We start from the raw sequence: 18,478 nt of genomic DNA, 5'->3' as shown, positions 1-18,478 counted from the left end.
AAAATTCTTCCCAGAAAGGGCTGTGGGGCATGGGAACAGGCTGCCCAGGGCAGTGCTGGAGTCACCGTCCCTGGAGGGGTTTAAAAGACATTTAGACGAGGTTCTTAGGGACATGGATTAGTGCCAGAGCTAGGGTATGGCTGGACTTGATCCTGAGGGTTTCTTCCAACCAAAATGATTCTGTGATCTGGGGGGATGCTGAGTGCCCTTTGCTTCTCGGAGGTACTTAGCACCTCCCAGGGTTTGGCCCTGCTTGTATGTGTGTGAGAAGACTACCAAGCTGCGTCCACTTGCAACACAGCTCGAGAGAGGGAGGGTTGTAGTTCTTTGTGAGTCAGTGAGTCAGAATTAGATGGACAAATCCACCTCCACCCTTCCTTCTCTGAAAGCATCAGAGCATTGGGCATCTCACGCAGAATCCCAGAATGTCAGGGGTTGGAAGGGACCTGGAAAGCTCATCCAGTGCAATCCCCCCATGGAGCAGGAACACCCAGCTGAGGTTCCACAGGAAGGTGTCCAGGCGGGTTTGAATGGCTGCAGAGAAGGAGACTCCACAACCTCCCTGGGCAGCCTGGGCCAGGCTCTGCCACCCTTGCTGACAAGAAGTTTCTTCTCAAATTTAAGTGGAACCTCTTGTGTTCCAGTTTGAACCCATTCCTCCTTGTCCTATCACTGGTTGTCACCGAGGAGAGCCTGGCTCCATCCTCCTGACACTCACCCTTTAGATATCTGTAAAGATGAATGAGGTCACCCCTCAGTCTCCTCTCCTCCAGCTCCAGAGCCCCAGCTCCCTCAGCCTTTCCTCACACGGGAGATGCTCCACTCCCTTCAGCATCTTGGTGGCTGCGCTGGACTCTCTCCAGCAGTTCCCTGTCCTTCTGGAGCTGAGGGGCCACAACTGGACACAATATTCCAGGTGTGGTCTCCCCAGGGCAGAGCAGAGGGGCAGGAGAACCTCTCTGACCTACTGACCACCCCCCTTCTAATACACCCCAGGTACCATTGGCCTTCCTGGCCACAAGGGCCCAGTGCTGGCTCATGGTCACCCTACTGTCCCCAGGAGCCCCAGGTCCCTTTCCCTCATTTCTCATCTCCCCTATGGGAGTTTTTCTACCTCTCTGCTGTAATTGAGAGAGGCAGCTCCTGTCTGGGACTGCTTTGGGAGCTGCCCCTTTCTGTGGGGACGTCAATCCTAGGAGAATCTCACCTTCATTGGCGTGGGGTGCACAGTGATGCAGTTGTGTGTTACGCAGTGGTCTGGAAGAAGTGCTGGTGACCTGCTCAGCTCCCAGCAGGCAGATGCTGATGTTGAGAGCCCACAGCATCTCCCTGTTGGCTTTGCAGACTCAGGATGGAGGTGAACAGGAAAGAACTGAATTATTCTTTTCCTTCTGGAAGAGTGCTTTTGGTGAACATGGTTGTTCTATAGGAGGTCTGGGCTGTTTATCATAGGTCTTAGGCAGAAATAAAGATCTTTCTTCTCCATGAAAGAGAATTTAGGATATTTCACTAGCACAAAATCAGTTTCTAGTAGTGGAAAAACAGGGAAGTTCATAGTGAAGAAAACTCCACGTTGTGCTGAGAATAGGATGAGGTGGAGAAATGGCTACAGACTTCTCATCACTACATGTAGGGAAATTTGGGGTAGGAGTCATGAGGTGTTTCAATGTTTTCTATGCTTTTGCTCTGTATGGAAGATTTCCCAATGGAGAAACATGATTTATTAAGGCATGTCTGTTTTCTAAATTACGTAGAAATAGGTGGAAGTATTACAAGAGACAGCAAGAGGCTTTTGTTGGCAGTATGTTGGCCACATTTGAGAAGATGTGGTGCTACCTAAATATCCAAGATATTTTGTTAACATGATTTTGCTTGTGACATGTATAGTGATCTTCATTCCGCTCGTCCTATCTCGGTTGCTTTATTTATACAACCCGTTTTGCAGGTGCAACGTCATCTTTCCAAACTCTTTGACAGCTTGGCCAGGATGAAATTCCAGCTGGACTCTGAGCAAAAGCCAACCAAGGTTGGCCTGGGAATGTACAGTAGAGAGGAGGAGTACGTCAGCTTCAGCGAGCCCTGTGACTGCAGTGGGCAGGTGAGAGGGAAGTCCTTGTCTATCAAAACTGTCCGGTGGAGTCTGCTCCCCTGCCCCTCGTGTGAGATCCCTTGCCAAGACGTCATAGAGCTTCACTGCTCTCCCTTGGTGCATGAGAAAAGCTGGAAGAGGTGGTGATTTAGTACCTCCTTACACCATAACCTTTCGTGTCACTCTGGATAGGTCCTCACTAAGGGGGGACGTGGATGTCACAGTCCACTGTGAGAGAAAGAGCTGTGCCATTTTTCTGACTAGGTTTTTAATTTGACTTTTTCTAAGACCTTTTGAAGGTTAGTCTTAAAGCTTGCTACAAATATCCTCGGTGAGGGAGGGGATGCAGACTGAAAAGAGACTAAGCTATTCCATAGTACCTCTGCACGGGTGTGTTTGGCAGGAGAAGGCCTTTTACCTGTTTCTCAAGTCTTCATTATTTCATACCACGAGTCAAAGTATGAAATGTAAGAATCAAGCTACTGCTCAGCTTATCTATCCTGGTAGTTTCACCTTTCTGCATGGTCTATTACAGGAAGCTAAAGTACGTAATACCGGCTACTGAGCTCCCCAGCAATGGAGCTTGCTGCGTTCAGTCTGTCTTCTTGTTGAGGGCTTTGCCTGTGAAATATGAAATTCAGCAGGAATTGTGTTCCCAAGTTTGGCAGCATCTTTCTCCTGCTGCTGGCAGACTGCCCACATCCCACCAGGGATTCTGTCATGGCCTGGAGGTGGAACACACCTGACCAAATTATTCATTGACGGAGTTCATTTTGGTTCCTCCTGTAGCTAGAGTTCAAGAAAAAAATCTGTCTTCTGTTCTTGGTGTCTGGAAGTAGATGCTAATCCTACAGTACCAGAATTAGCCAAATCTACCCAGTCTGAAGGAGGCTGTGAGGTTTGGTTAACTCATAGAATGTCCTGAGCTGGAAGGGACCCACCAGGATCATGCAGTCCAAGTCCTGTCCCTGTAGTGACAACCCTGCACGTCACACCATGTGTCTGAGGATGTTGTCCAGTCTCTCCTTGAACACTGTCAGGTTGGGGCTGTGACACCTCCCTGGGAGCCTGTTCAGTGTCCAGCACCTCTGGGTGAAGAACCTTTCCCTCATGTCCAGTCTAAAGAGAACTGAGATGCTTGCCTCATTTCCTATCTTCACTAATTACCAAAGGCACTTAAGAAGAGCAAATGTGTTACTGGGATTTAATCTCTTTTCCAGGTTGAAGTCTGGCTCAGTCATGTACTAGACAGCATGAGGGCTACTGTGAGAGATGAGATGACAGAAGCCGTCATGGCTTATGAGGAAAAACCAAGGGAACAATGGCTCTTTGACTATCCTGCCCAGGTATCTGCCACTGCTTCTTATCACCACTCAGGCTGGCTCGTGGAAAGGTAGCTCTTGGGTTCCCCATCAGTCCTGCCCTTCCCTTCTTTCAGCAGCTGTGGACAGGCATGTTTCTGGCCTCCACCTTGCTATCCAGGAGAGAGGGAGGATGAGTTGTCCTTTATCCTGGCGGTCTCCTGATGGAGTTTCCAGGCTGAGCTCCGTGCTCTGGTTGGGGCTCTTGGTTGGGTGACAGAGCCCAGGGGCTTGGGCAGTGCAGTCTGTACAGCCAGAGCAGTGAGAGGTGCAGCAGGAAGGCAAAGTGGTGAGGCCTGATAAGAGTGAAGAGCCCCTCAGATGCACCTCTGACAACCTCGTGGTCTCCAACTCTTCCTCCTCTGCTGTGTCAGGCATGTGAAAGGTGCTGATTTACTTATAAGTAGCTGCTAAATGTGTCTATCACTGATATGGTGTTTTAAATGAATGTCATGGAGCAGATCCTTGTTGTACTGTCTGCTGTGACTACTGTATGAAAAATACTTAATTTCACGTCACGGATGTTTCATCCTTGATCTCCCTGTGGATCCGACACTCTTGAACATAAGGAAGCTTTGGTATTTTCCCTGATACTGAACCAGCCTATTTCCCTAGGTCGCGCTTTGCTGCACCCAGATCTGGTGGACAACCGAGGTTGGGATTGCCTTTGCCAGGGTGGAGGAAGGCTACGAGAATGCGATGAAGGAATATCACAAGAAGCAAGTGACCCAGCTGAACACCCTCGTTACCATGCTGATCGGGCAGCTCTCCAAGGGCGACAGACAGAAAATCATGACCATTTGCACCATCGACGTGCATGCTCGGGATGTGGTGGCAAAGATGATAGCACAGAAGGTTGGTGTTGGCAGTTCAGCACAGTTCTGTGGGTGCTGGAGGGGGGGCTTCAGGGGGCCCAACCACTGGCCATTCAGATCACTGCCGGTCTCAGTGGGAGACGTATGACTAAATTTATTTCTACAATGTTTGTAGTAAGTGTGCAGAAAGCCCCTGTAAGCCTGCAGAGCTGTGCTGTGTCATGGCCATACAACACCAACTTGTAGTTGCTGCAGATTCACACCAGGAGTGAGAGCGTGGCACTGCATCCTGGTGCCAAGACATGTGCTGGTGGATGATGGTGGTGTGTTGGGAGGCTGCTGGACTCAGTCTCAGTTTTGACTTTAGAAAGTAAGAAAAAGCATTCAAGCTTTGTTCTTTGTAGCCTCCTTGGTCTGGTGTGGGGCCGCAGGGACTTATGTGGGACTCCCTTCTCCTGCAACACCTCTCCCACACTACTCCCCTGTCCCTGACACCATGCCAAGTGTTTAGCCTTGCAGGTGGGTGGGAAGATGCCCTGAATGTATTGGGTTGTGGCTCTTCCCTCATCTGTGTCATCTCAGAGGCAGCCAGGCTGCTCACAGGGTTTCTGTCTTCAAGGCTCAGCTGGGCTCAGTGGTGCCTCGGTCCAGCCTGGGGTGAAGTGATGCATCTGGACCTGCCTGCTGGTTGTGCAGAGAGCGCTGGGCATGACTGTCTTTGTCCACCTGTCCCCAACCTGTTTCCTTGGTGCTGTCTGCAGCCTCTTCCTTGTCTAGATGGCCTCTACTTCTTCTCTCACTCTGGTTGCATTATAAGACCTTCTTCATGACTTGCTGCTTCTTAAATCTATTCAGGAGTCTTTTTGTAAGGCTCTTTCTCATGGCCATTAATTTTTTCCTCTCCCACCAATGTGGTCACTAATTTGGTTCCTCCCCTTTACTGATGGGAGATGGGGAGGTGACATTTCTCACCACATTGCAAGGAGGCGGCCTTCCTCACCACACCTGCCTTGCAGTGAGGACCAGTCATCCCCCATGAAAATTTTATAGCAGTCGCTATTTTGGCCCCCGAGCTGCATGTGTCTGGCATCCCCGGCCTTCCTGTGATGGTGTTTGTGGGTGTGTTGCAGGTGGACAATGCCCAGGCCTTCATTTGGCTGTCACAGCTCCGGCACAGATGGTCAGATGAGGAACGGCACTGCTTTGCCAACATCTGTGACGCCCAGTTCCTGTACTCCTATGAATACCTTGGCAATACCCCTCGGCTTGTGATCACTCCGCTGACCGACAGGTAAGTCCCTGGGACACAATGTCGTAGCTGGGCTTTGCCACACAGGTAGAGAGAGAGATGCCAACCAAAGATGAATTTAGTTCAGACACCTGTATCCCTCTTGTTCACTCTCCATGTCCCAGCACTCCAGTGGTCGAGCTCTAACTCTTATCTGGTTTTTGGTGGTACCCTCTGGGGAATTTGTACATCAGATCCCTGAGTGGGATTCAGCTCACACATTAAGACACTTATGGGTGTCTTCCTGTGCACAAGATGTCCACAGCTCATAAAGCTGGTGAGTCTAGAGAGCTTTCATCCCATCTTGAAGCAGACATCTACCTGGTTGCCTCAGTGGGGACACCTAGGGTGACTTGAGATACTCTGTGTTGTCCCACCTGGCTTCCAGCTGCCAATCCAGAAGTGTAAAAGTCTCCTATGGACCCCTTGTCATATCTCTCCACCCTATGTGACATTTCAGCAACCAAGAGCATCTCAGGTGGCTCTAGTCACCTGTGTTAGTCAGCTGCGTCAAGCCCCCAGGTATCATCAGGTTTTGTTGGCTATATTGACTACACCTCTGTGGCTTATACAGGTAGTATAGATACTCACATGTGGACACCACCCCAGTGTCCATCATCAACATGATGGAGAAACTTTGGGACTTGCTGCAGCTTTGAGTTGGGTTCACTCATAGGCCACCTGAGCAGGTTTCTGTCAGTGACAGGTCTTCCAGAAAAGCTGTCCTTTTCTCATACTGCCTGAGATGTGCCCAATATCCATGAGTTGTATGAGGATCCAGAGAGAACACAAGCTGGACATGAAGAGGTTTGGGCAGACCTTGGTGGAAGATGAGTATCTCTTGGAGAAAACAGAGCTGAGCAGAGGTGGTAATTAATGCCAAGAAGGCTTTCAGCTCAGACATGACCCCTGCTCACGTACAGCTTTTCAGAGGAGAGGCTCTGCTGAGTGCAATGCTCTAGTGCTATTGCCCTGCAGCCCACAGTTGACCTATTGGACATATTTCCTTTTTTCATTCATCATTCACTGTGAAAGATGTTACATCACCCTGACCCAGTCACTGCACCTGACCATGAGCGGAGCACCTGCAGGCCCTGCGGGCACTGGCAAGACGGAGACTACGAAAGATTTGGGGCGAGCCCTGGGCATCATGGTGTACGTGTTTAACTGCTCCGAGCAGATGGACTACAAGGTATGGCTCCCACCTCGGCTGCAGTGCGGTCACATGGGGCTGGGGATGCTCAGGGCCCGAGCAAACCTGAAGGATGAGAGTAATCCAATGGTACCTGGGGTGCATTAGGAGAGGTATGACCAGCAGGTCAAGGGAGGTTGTTCCTTCCGCTCTGCTCTGCCCTGGTGATGCCACATCTGGAGTTGTGTCCAGTTCTGGGCTCCCCAGTTTAAGAAGGAATAACTGCAGAGAGTCCAGCAGTGGGCTACAAAGATGCTGAGGGGTCTGGAGCTTCTTTCTTGTGAGGAGAGACTGAGAGAGCTGGGGCTGTTGAGCTGGAGAAGAGAAGCTGAGAGGGATCTGATCAATGGGATCAATATCTCAGGGGGGGTGTCAGAGGATGGACCAGATTCTGTTCAGTGGTGCCCAACGCCAGGGTGAGGGGCAACGGGCACAGACTGAAACACAGGAGGCTCCATCTGAACATGAGCAGAAACTTGTTTGCTGGGAGGTGCCAGAGCCTGGCCCAGGCTGCCCAGAGCGGGTGTGGAGTCTCCTTCTCGGAGACATTGAAACCCGCCTGGACCCACCTGTGTGATCTGCTCTGTGACCCTGCGTGAGCAGGGCTTGGACTGGGGATCTGCAGAGGTCCCTTCAACCCAACCAGGCTGGGATTCTGTGATCACCTCTCTCCAAATCCCTGCTACACGCCTTTAAGCTGAATGCCTTTTACTTCTCCTCCCGTTCCTTCTCTAAGATTTGCACAAGGTTCTTCAGGAGGCAGAGACCCAAACTATCTTCTCTGCCTCATTATGCATTTCCCTTCCTTTCTGGAGTTAGATTTCATGTATAATTCTTCAAAAATGTTGGTCTGTTCAGTTGAGACCAAGGCTGTGCTGATAGTTGGACCCTGGTCGTTTCTTCTCGGCGTGCTCGCGGCCTGGCAGCCCCTGGCACGGGGAGGGACCTGTCCTGGTTTTCTCAGGATCCTCTCCCAGAATAAACCCAAAACATAGTGAACCTTCAGCCACTACAGAGCACTGAATCATTAGGCTGAGTCTTGCTCTCTGCCAGTCTGGCACGGTACAGTGATTTTGGTAGCCTTGGATCATATTTCATTTAGCTTATGGGCTCTCCCAGGAAACGGGGCCATCCGTAATTCAGCACAAGTGACCTTTAAATGAAACTGGTGCACAGATATATCGAGAAAGTGCAATTAGCAGATAAAGTGGCAAGCTGCGCAGAGCTATAAATATTATAATTGAGTTGTGCCTGCTGTTTCCATGCACTTTTCTAAATATCCACAATAGACTGTAAATTGCTATAAATAAACAGGCTGAGAAATAAAATCAATTTTTTGCTGGAGTTGATTCCATTTATGATTTCACTCTTGTAATCTTTGTTTTTGTTTTGTTTTTCCAGTCTTGTGGGAATATTTACAAAGGCCTTTCCCAGACGGGAGCCTGGGGCTGTTTTGATGAATTTAACAGGATCTCAGTTGAGGTCCTTTCTGTGGTTGCTGTACAGGTGAGTGGAGAAACACTCATAAATAAATACAAACAGAGCAGAGCCATTCTGCAGTCTTTGGAGCAAGGGTAAACATGGCAATTGCATATTGCCGGTTTCAGTTCTGTGTATAGGCAGGTGTGGGATTATATCTCAAGATTAATCACATGAATATCACAGCACTGCCAAGATGTCGCAGTTACGTGCTGCAAAGATATTCGTCACTTTTCTTGCCCCAGTTACAGCATTTGTGCCAAGACAATTCTTTGTAGCATCTTTTCCCAGACCACTACGCACCATGGCTCTGTACCTGTTCCTCCTCAGGAAAGCACTCGTGTCATTAATCTGCTGTGAGATAATTGCAGCACATCGTTTCAAGGCAGAGAAGCTGCCTTGACTTGCGGCTGCTCAGTCTGCAATGTAGGGAATAATTTTCACAGAGGGGAAGAGGGGTGTTTGGGGCAGATCCGCTGGACTTCTGGGGGTTCCTTATCACCCCTGGTCAGGCACAGGTTGTGTGTCATACTCAGGAAATGGGAATACATTCAGGATTAATTTTCTTAACCTGTCTCCAAAACTATATGGCTGTGGATTTAGTTCTGGTGTCTGTAACGACAGCTCTGCCAAGTGGCTTTGGAAGGTATTCCTGGCCAACTGGCACCATTCCTTGGAGGAATGTGTGCAGCCCCGTGGTGCTCCCAAAAGCCAGTGTCAGCTGGTGGCACTCGGGAGCTGGAATCTGGGGCAGATCTGCGGCCCTTGCTGACGCCCTTGCCCAGGGTACCCTGACACCGTGGGATTAAACCTGGGACAGAGCTATTGGAGCGGTGCCCAGCTGGGCGTGGGTGTTTCCCCTGGCGAATGGTTTCTCATCTCCTCTGTAGTTTAGCTGCTCAGTGCATTGTGTTGGTGAGTCTCGTGTGAAGCGCAGCAGCATCCCTGGAGAAGGGCTGGAAGGGAGACTGGCTTCCCCATTGTGCCAGAAAGTCCTGTGCTCTCGTGCTTATATATATAATCTGTCACTTCGCGTCCTCCTTCCCCTCCTCTTACCAGCCCATGAGGAAACCTGGCATTATTTTATACAGGGGAAGCCTAGGGCGGCTTCAGTGCAGAAAACTGAGGTGCCAAAGTGCCCAAGTTCTTCAGGATCCAACTGTCAGCTGAGTGCGTTTTAGGATCCTAATATCTGATTGAGGTGCTGAATTGTTCCTGGACTCCCTTTTGGGCTCAGTGTTATAGAAAGATATAAAGCTCAGAAGTTTCTACACTTCTGTAAATGTTTCGGTCAAAGACATTGTTCTTAACCCCTCCATGAACTCCTCATTCTTCTCATCTGTTTCACTCATAATTGGTACCTTATGTGGCATCCCAGAGAAACCCCAGGCAGGTACAAGAGTTTATGTACCATTCCCTCTCAATTTCTCTTCCGTCAGGTCCTAGTTTAAAGTTGTCATTGAAAAAAAGTCTTTGAGGATCTTGAAATAAAAAGGGAAGCTGAACAAAAGAAGCCCAGGAATGACTCAACTGCTAATGGTTCCCTCGCTCCTGGCTGGAGCGTGGCAGCTGAAGAAAGCGGCACGGCCGTCATTCCATCATGGTGTCTCCTGGCTGCTGTTAGGAGTGTTACCATGGCGATGTTTAATTGGCTGTCTTACTCATGCAGCTGATGTCGATATGGTTCCTTACAGGGAAAAATTCGATTAATTGCTTTACTTTGAGATGGCAAACAGTAGTGAGGTTAGAGCGGTGAATAGAGAGAGATTTGCCCCTCGCTGAGGTGCTGTTTGCAGAGAGGTGAACTCTTCGGAAGGAGAGGAATGAGCAGAACAAAGCTGCAATCAGGCAAATATAAAAAACAATATAATATTAGTGAGTGAAGGTGTTAGGAGAGGTTTTACAGCTTCTGCCTTCTGGTTTTGGTTTTAAATCAAACATCTGATGTCCCAAAATCTTTAAAAGTGATATCAAGTGGTCAGTTTACAACTGAGCTGAGGCCAAGCTTATTGGGAGGTGCTACCCCTTCTCTGGGCCTGGTCAGGGAACGGAGCAGGCACAGGAGGGTTTTGGGATGTCCTGAAGAGCAACGCTGTGTGGGGAGAGGTGAGATGGGTGAAGGGAATAATGGGCCCATATTGTGATAGACTTTGGGGAGTGCGTTTGGGTGTTGGCTGTGTTGTGGATACCTGTACTGCCCTGTGTCTCTCTCACACATCAGACCTCTGCTGGGCTGGCTGGTTCAGAGATGGTGGAGCCTTTGGTGGTGTTTTTGCTGTGAGATGTGCTGAGCAGTGTCCCACAGGTGATGTCAAAAGCCAAGGTGAATGCAGGCAGTGCTGGGGACATTTCCCGCTCCTGAGTTGCTCTTCCTGACCCACGTTCATCATTGTCTCATGGAGCAAAGGTGTGAAGTCTTGCAACTCCTTTGCATTTTGACTTTCCACTCTCTTCAGCTCTTTTTTCTGCTTTGCCAGAGTTTGACTGAGATGGGAAATTGATATTGCCATGCTGATGTACTCCAAACAGTGTATAAAGCTTTATGCTGCCAGTAAAAAATAAAACAGTGATTAGCCCCATTTGTCACGAGGCCAAGAGTAAGGAAGGAAGCACCGTTGTCTGATGTGTTTTTCATAAGTGAACGCTGATACTATAGTACTGTCTTGATTTCTAGGTGAAGAGTGTGCAGGATGCAATACGGGAGAAGAAGAAATCCTTCAATTTTCTTGGAGAAGACATCAACTTAGTACCATCAGTAGGCATTTTCATCACCATGAACCCTGGTTACGCAGGGCGAACAGAGCTACCTGAGAATTTAAAAGCTCTCTTCAGGTGAGTCCAGGTCAGGGTTTGTGACCTGGCAGAAACCGTCTTTTGGAACATCCAGGCTCGACCTCATGTCCTTGGGGAATTCACTTGCATAGGGCATTCGCAGGTAGTTTAAGCCTTGCACAACAGACCTGGGTCTGGGCACGCACAGGCAGGGCAAAGGAGCTCTGTCCCTTGTTGTGGGGAAGGCAGAGGGTGACCTGGCTCATAAAAGAAGGCCTAGAAGATGAAGCTGCAAATGCGCTGCCTGTAAGACCTGTAGTCAAGAAATACTTGTTCTGCAATGCCTCCTCACCTGTCATTTTAGGCCATGTGCGATGGTTGTGCCAGACTTTGAGCTGATCTGTGAAATTATGTTGGTGGCTGAGGGATTCATCGAGGCCCGGGTGTTAGCCAGGAAGTTCATTACTCTCTACCAACTCTGCAAAGAGCTCCTGTCCAAGCAGGTGAGCCTGATTCTGTGGCTGAGTGGTATGATGAATCTCCAAAATCAGCAGAAACATGGCACTGTGCTGCTCAGCTCCATGGCTAACGTTTCACAGCTTTTATTTAATGACTGCATTTGCACTGGCTGCTGGGGGAGGAGAGGGTTGGTGATCATCGGAGCAATAAAATTTTCAGACTGCTTTACTGGAGCATCTGCAAGGACAAAAGCATTTGACCAGCTGCATTAATGGGAGACCTTTCAGTGAGTTTAAATGACACCATGTTTGGGGTAGTATTCAGTGACCTTTTGCTTTCCAGTCTCTTCCTATTGATTCTCCTGCCTGCAAAGGGTTTATGGTGTCCCTCTCTGAGTTCAGCCTTAGGCTGGTTCCAGGTCTTGTTAGAGTTACTGTCAGTGCAAAGCAAATCAGATTTTTCCTTGTCATTATTTGTGTAGATCGAAGCTGGGTCCAGAGGAGACCTGAATCAGGATTCCTGATGATACAAACCTGACCTTGGCTGTGCCAGCATGAGGCTGGGTGGGATATGCTCTGTCGCAGAAACTTGGTGCTGTGCCTTGAGGGGCCTGGTGGAAGCCATGGCCTCCCACACAGAGCAGTCAGCTGTCGAGCTGTGCTCTGGAGGGTGTTAACAGGACAGAAATATGAACAGTTGTTTGTTGGCTTGAGAGTTCTTCTCATGCCGTTTTGTGGTACTTTTTCAGCAATGTCTTTACTGACCCCTTATTTCTGGACCTCCTCTGAGACCAAACAGGCTTGTCATCTTGTGATGGGCAGAGAAACTTGGGTCTTTGGGGCCTCATAATGGACTAACAAGCCTTTCACCTTGGTGGCTCCTGCAGATGCAGGGGGCTGGCTGGCCTTGCTATAGGTGCTTTATGATTTAGGTGAAACAAATTGCTTTGGTCTCTGGAGTGCAAATCCTGCTGCTGTCTTACTGCCAACTGTGAGCCCATGTGATGGTCTGAACAGCTGAATTATTTGACTCTTTAATACTGTCCCTGACAGGAATCTCACCTACTGAGATGGAAACCAGGTCACTCAGGCTGGAGAAGGTCTCTGGCCACAATGCAAATAACAGATTTAGATGTATTTTCATTGCTTACTAGTCTGGCAGTTTGGGAATGGTGGTTCTTCACCCTACATGGTACTGTCTAAGCATAAACTCATGCCTCTTTTTTTTTCTTCCTCTGGTGTAGGATCACTACGACTGGGGCTTGCGTGCCATTAAGTCAGTGCTAGTTGTTGCTGGCTCCCTCAAGCGAGATGACCCAGAGCGACCCGAAGACCAGGTTCTGATGCGCTCTCTTCGTGACTTCAACATCCCCAAGATTGTGACGGATGATGTGCCGGTGTTTATGGGGCTGATTGGGGATCTATTCCCTGCACTGGATGTGCCTCGGAAGCGTGACCTGAATTTTGAGTCGTTTGTGAGGCAGGCTGTGCTGGACCTCCGGCTGCAGGCTGAGGACAACTTTGTGCTCAAAGTAAGACCAAGAGATCTTCTGCTACACCCACATCGCCATCAAATCATTTGGGTTTTCTCAAACAGCTTTGCTTCTACAAAGAGAGCTCTGCACAGCATTGTCCTTGCAGGCAGATCTCGCTGGAGGGCAGTCAGCTGTGCTGGGTCTGAGGCAGTTGCACCTGCTCCTGAAGTCAGCACTGGATCAGTCTCTGGGCTTCCAAAGGGGCCAACTTTTGTAGGTTCATGAAAGTGTAGCCCCTGGAGAGCAGGGCCTCATCAGGTGGTGGTTGTCAAGTATAAACAGCGCTGAAAGTTTATCTGCAGGCTGAGGATTTCACCCATTGTGATTAGAGTGGCTGGACCAAACTCAATTGTCAAATCTGCTTGTGTCTCAGGGTCACGTCTTTCTAAAGAGGTGGCCCAGTGGGACCTATTTTATAGACCTGAACTTCAGTTTGGCATCTTTGTCTAAAATTTGGGAGTGTTTTTCTCAGGTGGTGCAGCTGGAGGAGTTGCTGACGGTCCGGCACTCTGTCTTCGTGGTGGGTAACGCGGGCACGGGCAAGTCTCAGGTGATGAGATCCCTGAACAGGACTTACCAGATAATGAAGCGACGTCCTGTCTGGACAGACCTCAACCCCAAGGCAGTCACCAATGATGAGCTCTTTGGCATCATTAACCCAGCAACAAGAGAATGGAAAGACGGTAAGTGTCATTTCATGTCTGAAATATGTAGATAAAGACGGGTATTTTTAATGAATTTCCCGAGCAGCAGCAGGGTGACTGGTTCTTCATGTGCAGGTCTGAGAGCCCAGGTGCTTGTCTGCTGCCTACAGCCACATGACAGTTTGTTGTTGAAAGGATACACAGGATGTTTTAGCTCTTTGATCTTCGAATGGGAAATATAGCATAAGCCTACTTGATCCTATTGCCCTAAGAATAATTTTAATGCCCATTAATACCAACACTTACCAGTTCCTAAGTGGGGCAGGCAGTTTTTGGGAGTTGGCTGGACCAGTGATGGAAGAGATGTCCCTCCTGCACTGTAGTGTGCACTGGGACCCCAAAAACTGTCCCATCCCCAGGTTTTCATTGCTGATAGCACGCACAGCAGCCTTAACATCAGTTTTTCCACTCAGTATGGCTGCCCGATCTCTGTAGCACACCAGCGTTTGCCAAACTGTTGATCCTGCTTACTCCTGAGGAACATTTCAAACTTGCTGGAAGATTACAGAAAATCTGGAGTGGAAATGTTGGGTTGTGACTAATACATAAAGGCAGCTTCGATTTACGTGTGCGGCGGGGTTGGGAGGTGTGGGGGAGGTGAGGGAAGACATTACCATGAATCATCCACAGCAGCAGATGAGCTGCCACCCACCTCCCCTGGCCCCGCCATGGACCCTTCCCGACCCCCTGCTTTGCTCCAATGCCAGGTTAATTTCTTTCTAATTGTAATTAGGGAGCCTAAATCAAAGTGGCAGAGGGACGTGCAGGGTACAGCCTGAACTCTGCAGACTGGCTGCAGCAGTGGCTGCAGATCGAGGGCAGCGGTGACACCGAACAGCAGGAGGGACATTTTACAGGTGACTGTCCAGTGGTTTCTGGCCTGCGATGGTTTAAATGAAATAGTGGCACTCCTCCCTAAGCTTTCAAGGCAGATATTTTCTGCAGTAACCATTCCTGAAAATGTTGTTTCATGTTGTCAAAGACCAGCAAGGCAATCTTCACCACAGCCTAACAAGAGGTGACCTGTTCCCTTACAGATCAACCCCTGCTTTTCTGCTCCCCAGTTTTATCCTGTCACATTATCAGAAGTTGAAAAGGTCCTACATGTTAGGTGGTAAAAGGTCCCATATGGGAATCCCAAAAGTGTTCTTTGCAGAACAAAACTCTTCTTTTAAACCCCAAGAGAGCCGTGTGCTGTGGATGCACAAGGTCAGGACAGAGGCGCTTTCCTCTCCCCGCTGCCGCGGTGTATCCGAGGGAAGCCCTGATGCCCTGAGACAGCAACTGTTTCTGATGCTAATAATGTCGGAGTGGTTCCCAAGGCGTGTGTCCAACACGTAAGGAACTGGCTGGAGGCAGAGGCGCTGAAGCGTTATTTTTGTTGACCCGGTCTCGGGATCACACACCTGTTCCAGGTGAGCCATTCTGCATTTGCTGAGCACAAGCTTTGTCTTCAGTCAGATGGTGCCACTAGCTGTTCCTGATCTGGATCACAAAGAAATAGCTTGTCCTGGAGAAAAAAAGAAAAAAAAGAGTTCTTGTCACAATTCACTGGAAGAGAGGCTTTTTTTAATGTTTGCCTGATGTTTTTTCATGAAGACCAGCATCTCCCGAGGTATTTTCACACGTAGAGGAGAGCAATAGTTTTGTGGAGTTTTCATTTGCTCTGCAGGGCTGCTGCTCTATTCCCAGCCTTCGTGGTCTTCTTAACATTCATTATTTACTCCCCTCGAGACTCTGTATCCTCTCTCTCCTTGATTTTACCAACATTTTGTTCTGTCATTCAATGTCATTCTGTGCTTGTTCTCCCCTCAGTCTCACTAAAGCCATGACCCAGCGTTTAATGCATCTTGATTGCCCTGATATACTTTGAGCCACAAAAAAATGTTTATAAGGATTTCCTAGGCATATTCAGGTGGTTTTCTCTGCATTGTATAATTCATGCCGCCTTTTGCCTTTGAGTAGCTACTCTACATTTTTCTTATCCCTTATGATTCTCGGTGGGAATGAAGCTCGTGCGTAGGTCTGCAATCATTTTCAGTAGTGATAACTGATAACCTTTTTTTCACTTTAAAGCAAACTAGAACCGTATTGTGATATAGTAATATTTATGTATAGGTGCATAGAGTTTTGCATGTTTGAGAGGAAAGCATTAATTAGAGTAATTTTTACTGTGTTGCTGGAGAAAACCGTTAGAGCAGGTGTCAAGTTCAGTGTTCATCACCATCTTCCTGTCACCCTCCCAGGCCTGTTTTCATCAATCATGCGAGAGCTGGCCAACATCACGCATGACGGTCCCAAGTGGATGGTACTAGATGGAGATATTGATCCAATGTGGATTGAGTCTCTTAATACTGTGATGGATGATAATAAGGTAATGAATATAAGTTAAAGAAGGAGATATTCTTTGACTGCATGGCATGGTTCAGCCTAAAAATGCAGATGCTGAAATAACACCTCCTAGAATAATGCGGTTGTGTTTCTTCAGATACACCAAACAATATCACATATAGAAAATGGTGCATGAGGGGAAATAGCTCAAATCATGGTTTCATTGTAATTTCCCTTCCTGGAACTGGGCTCGTGGATAATCACAGATGTCCTGATTGTAACTCCAGGCCCTTCAAAAATAGGGTGGGGTCATAATTCCACACCTTTTTCCGCCGCTCGAAGGGAGTGCGGTTCCTTTGAGTCATGGAAGACAGTTCTACTACCTGCTGGAAATCAGCTGCATTCCCTCAAGGAACTGTGCTGGCAGGAACCAAGCTTTTTAGTGCAAAGTGCTGAATGCTTTTCATTCCTGTTCCTGGGGAAGATGTCATTCTGTCTGTCTGTCTGCCCAATGCAGGTGCTGACCCTGGCGAGCAATGAGAGAATCCCTCTGAACCCAACGATGCGGTTGGTGTTTGAGATCAGCCACCTGCGCACAGCCACCCCAGCAACCGTGTCCCGAGCGGGTGAGTCCTGGCCTGAGCTCCGCACTGGGATTTGCCGTGAACCCAGGAGGATCTAGTGCCATTAACCAGTCTTCTGTTGGCCAACTTGACTCCTGTTGCAAGTACCCAACCTGAGATCACAGCGGCCGTGGGTGGACAGGGCAGGTTTCTGACAGACAAACTGAGGATCCTGACCCCAAATGCACATGTGGAGCTGTCATCATCCTGGAGATTTACCCAGAGCACTCTGACTGTTGGTGGGTGATCATGGCTTCAGCATTGCTGAGTGCTCCTGTTGTGCAAAGCCCTTTGGATGGACTTTATGAGGAGAAGGACAGTATCTGTCTCAAAGAGTTCTTGATCTTCTGAAGAAGTGCATGAAGTATGGGAGAAGGGAATGGAGGTGTCCCCTAGTTTTACACATGGGGAAATGGGGCCCAGAGCAATGAAACAGCTCAGACAAGACAATGTTCTGAATTTAGGGCAAGGTCATGAAAAGCGCCGTGGTTTCAAGGGTGAAGTCTCTTCACTGTTCATGTTTCTACTCTGCAGTGGGGCAGGAAAAGGGGGCAGGTAATGGGGTGTCCCGTCATATTTGATAGGGTTTTAGTTGTGTGAAAGTACCTGGTAAATTCTGCTGGAAGAAATAAACAGTTTCTGCTGTGTCTTTACTATATGTTCTCTCTTACCCTGGGCCTAAAGGGATCCTGTACATCAACCCGTCGGATCTGGGCTGGAATCCTCCAGTGAGCAGCTGGATTGACAGGCGAGAGATCCAATCCGAAAGAGCCAACCTGACCATTTTGTTTGATAAGTACCTGCCCATTTGCCTGGACACCCTCAGAACAAGGTACCATCTGATGAGTGATTGTGTCACCCGTGGTGAGGGCATGGGGACACCTGCCACTGTCCAGCCCAGCTGTGCTGCGCTGGGTTGTGCTGCACATGATCCTCCTTGCCCCTGGAAGCCCTGAGCATCATTGGCTTAAGCTCAGAGAACCAGCAGGGTGAGGTGGGCAAAGTGACGCTCCTGCCTGTATCGTGTTGGTCAGATCTGGTTTTCATCTGATTTTGATTTGATTTTTACTGTATTTCCTGTATCAACTCTCTATCTCTTGGAAAATAATTCCGGCAGATCCCAAAGAGAAAGCTTTTCAGCCTCCTGATGTGTCAGGCTAGACCTGAGCCCACTCCACAAGTTATTTTTCATTAAGAACTTGGGTATTTGGAAGGGTCCTAGTGCTTCTTGGCTTGATTTGGCTTTAAAGCAGTGTCCACAGGGAAGTCATGTGGTTCTTGCTTATCATCATGTGAGACCATTCTCTTTCTCATACTGTGGTGAGGACTGGCCAAAGTAGAGTCCCAAAAAACTTAAGGGAGCATCTCCCATCCTCTACTTGCTTCCTATAGTTGCACTTTCCTTTAAAAACAAAAGAAAAATCAGTGAGCATGGGAGATGTCAGCCAAAAGGGGGATGTGTCAGAAGGGTCTGGAATCAGGACTTAAACATTGTGCTAGGGAACTTCTCTCTGTGGGACCAAGTTGGTTTTGACTGTTGGTAGCAAAGTCAATCGGACGTTTCCCATTCTGTTTGCTGAACATTGTCTCAGAGCGTGAAATCCACGGGATTAGCTGCGGGCAACCCTGAGCTGAGTGTTTTGGTAGCTTGCTTAATTCAGAAATCGTAGAACCAACCTTTCAAATAGCTATAATTACTTTATGGAGGACTTCAGTGCAGCTACAATATTAGTTTGGAATTCTGTAAGTGTAGCTTAAATGAATGTAAAATGGCAAGATGAAAGGGTTTATTTTATTACTCCTCTATTTGACCGCTTTTGAACTCATCGTG

At 48.5% G+C, this 18,478-nt stretch overlaps 1 protein-coding gene across 1 annotated transcript in view; it reads left to right on the top strand.

Moving 5' to 3' along the window:
• Positions 1-18,478, top strand: part of LOC136109609 (dynein axonemal heavy chain 9-like) — a 181,334-nt gene that overhangs the window by 23,689 nt on the left and 139,167 nt on the right. The window contains exons 14-26 of the mRNA XM_065852415.2: positions 1,946-2,098; positions 3,310-3,435; positions 4,066-4,305; positions 5,396-5,556; positions 6,589-6,745; positions 8,147-8,251; positions 10,899-11,056; positions 11,361-11,499; positions 12,699-12,986; positions 13,462-13,672; positions 15,940-16,067; positions 16,542-16,650; positions 17,332-17,479. Of these exons, the coding sequence (XP_065708487.2) occupies positions 1,946-2,098; positions 3,310-3,435; positions 4,066-4,305; positions 5,396-5,556; positions 6,589-6,745; positions 8,147-8,251; positions 10,899-11,056; positions 11,361-11,499; positions 12,699-12,986; positions 13,462-13,672; positions 15,940-16,067; positions 16,542-16,650; positions 17,332-17,479 (2,123 nt within the window). The remainder of the gene's footprint in view (positions 1-1,945; positions 2,099-3,309; positions 3,436-4,065; positions 4,306-5,395; positions 5,557-6,588; positions 6,746-8,146; positions 8,252-10,898; positions 11,057-11,360; positions 11,500-12,698; positions 12,987-13,461; positions 13,673-15,939; positions 16,068-16,541; positions 16,651-17,331; positions 17,480-18,478) is intronic.

This window comes from Patagioenas fasciata, chromosome 18 (genome assembly GCF_037038585.1).
Source record: "Patagioenas fasciata isolate bPatFas1 chromosome 18, bPatFas1.hap1, whole genome shotgun sequence".
In the NCBI taxonomy this organism is placed as follows: domain Eukaryota; kingdom Metazoa; phylum Chordata; class Aves; order Columbiformes; family Columbidae; genus Patagioenas; species Patagioenas fasciata.
This window is presented reverse-complemented; position numbering and strand designations above follow the sequence as displayed.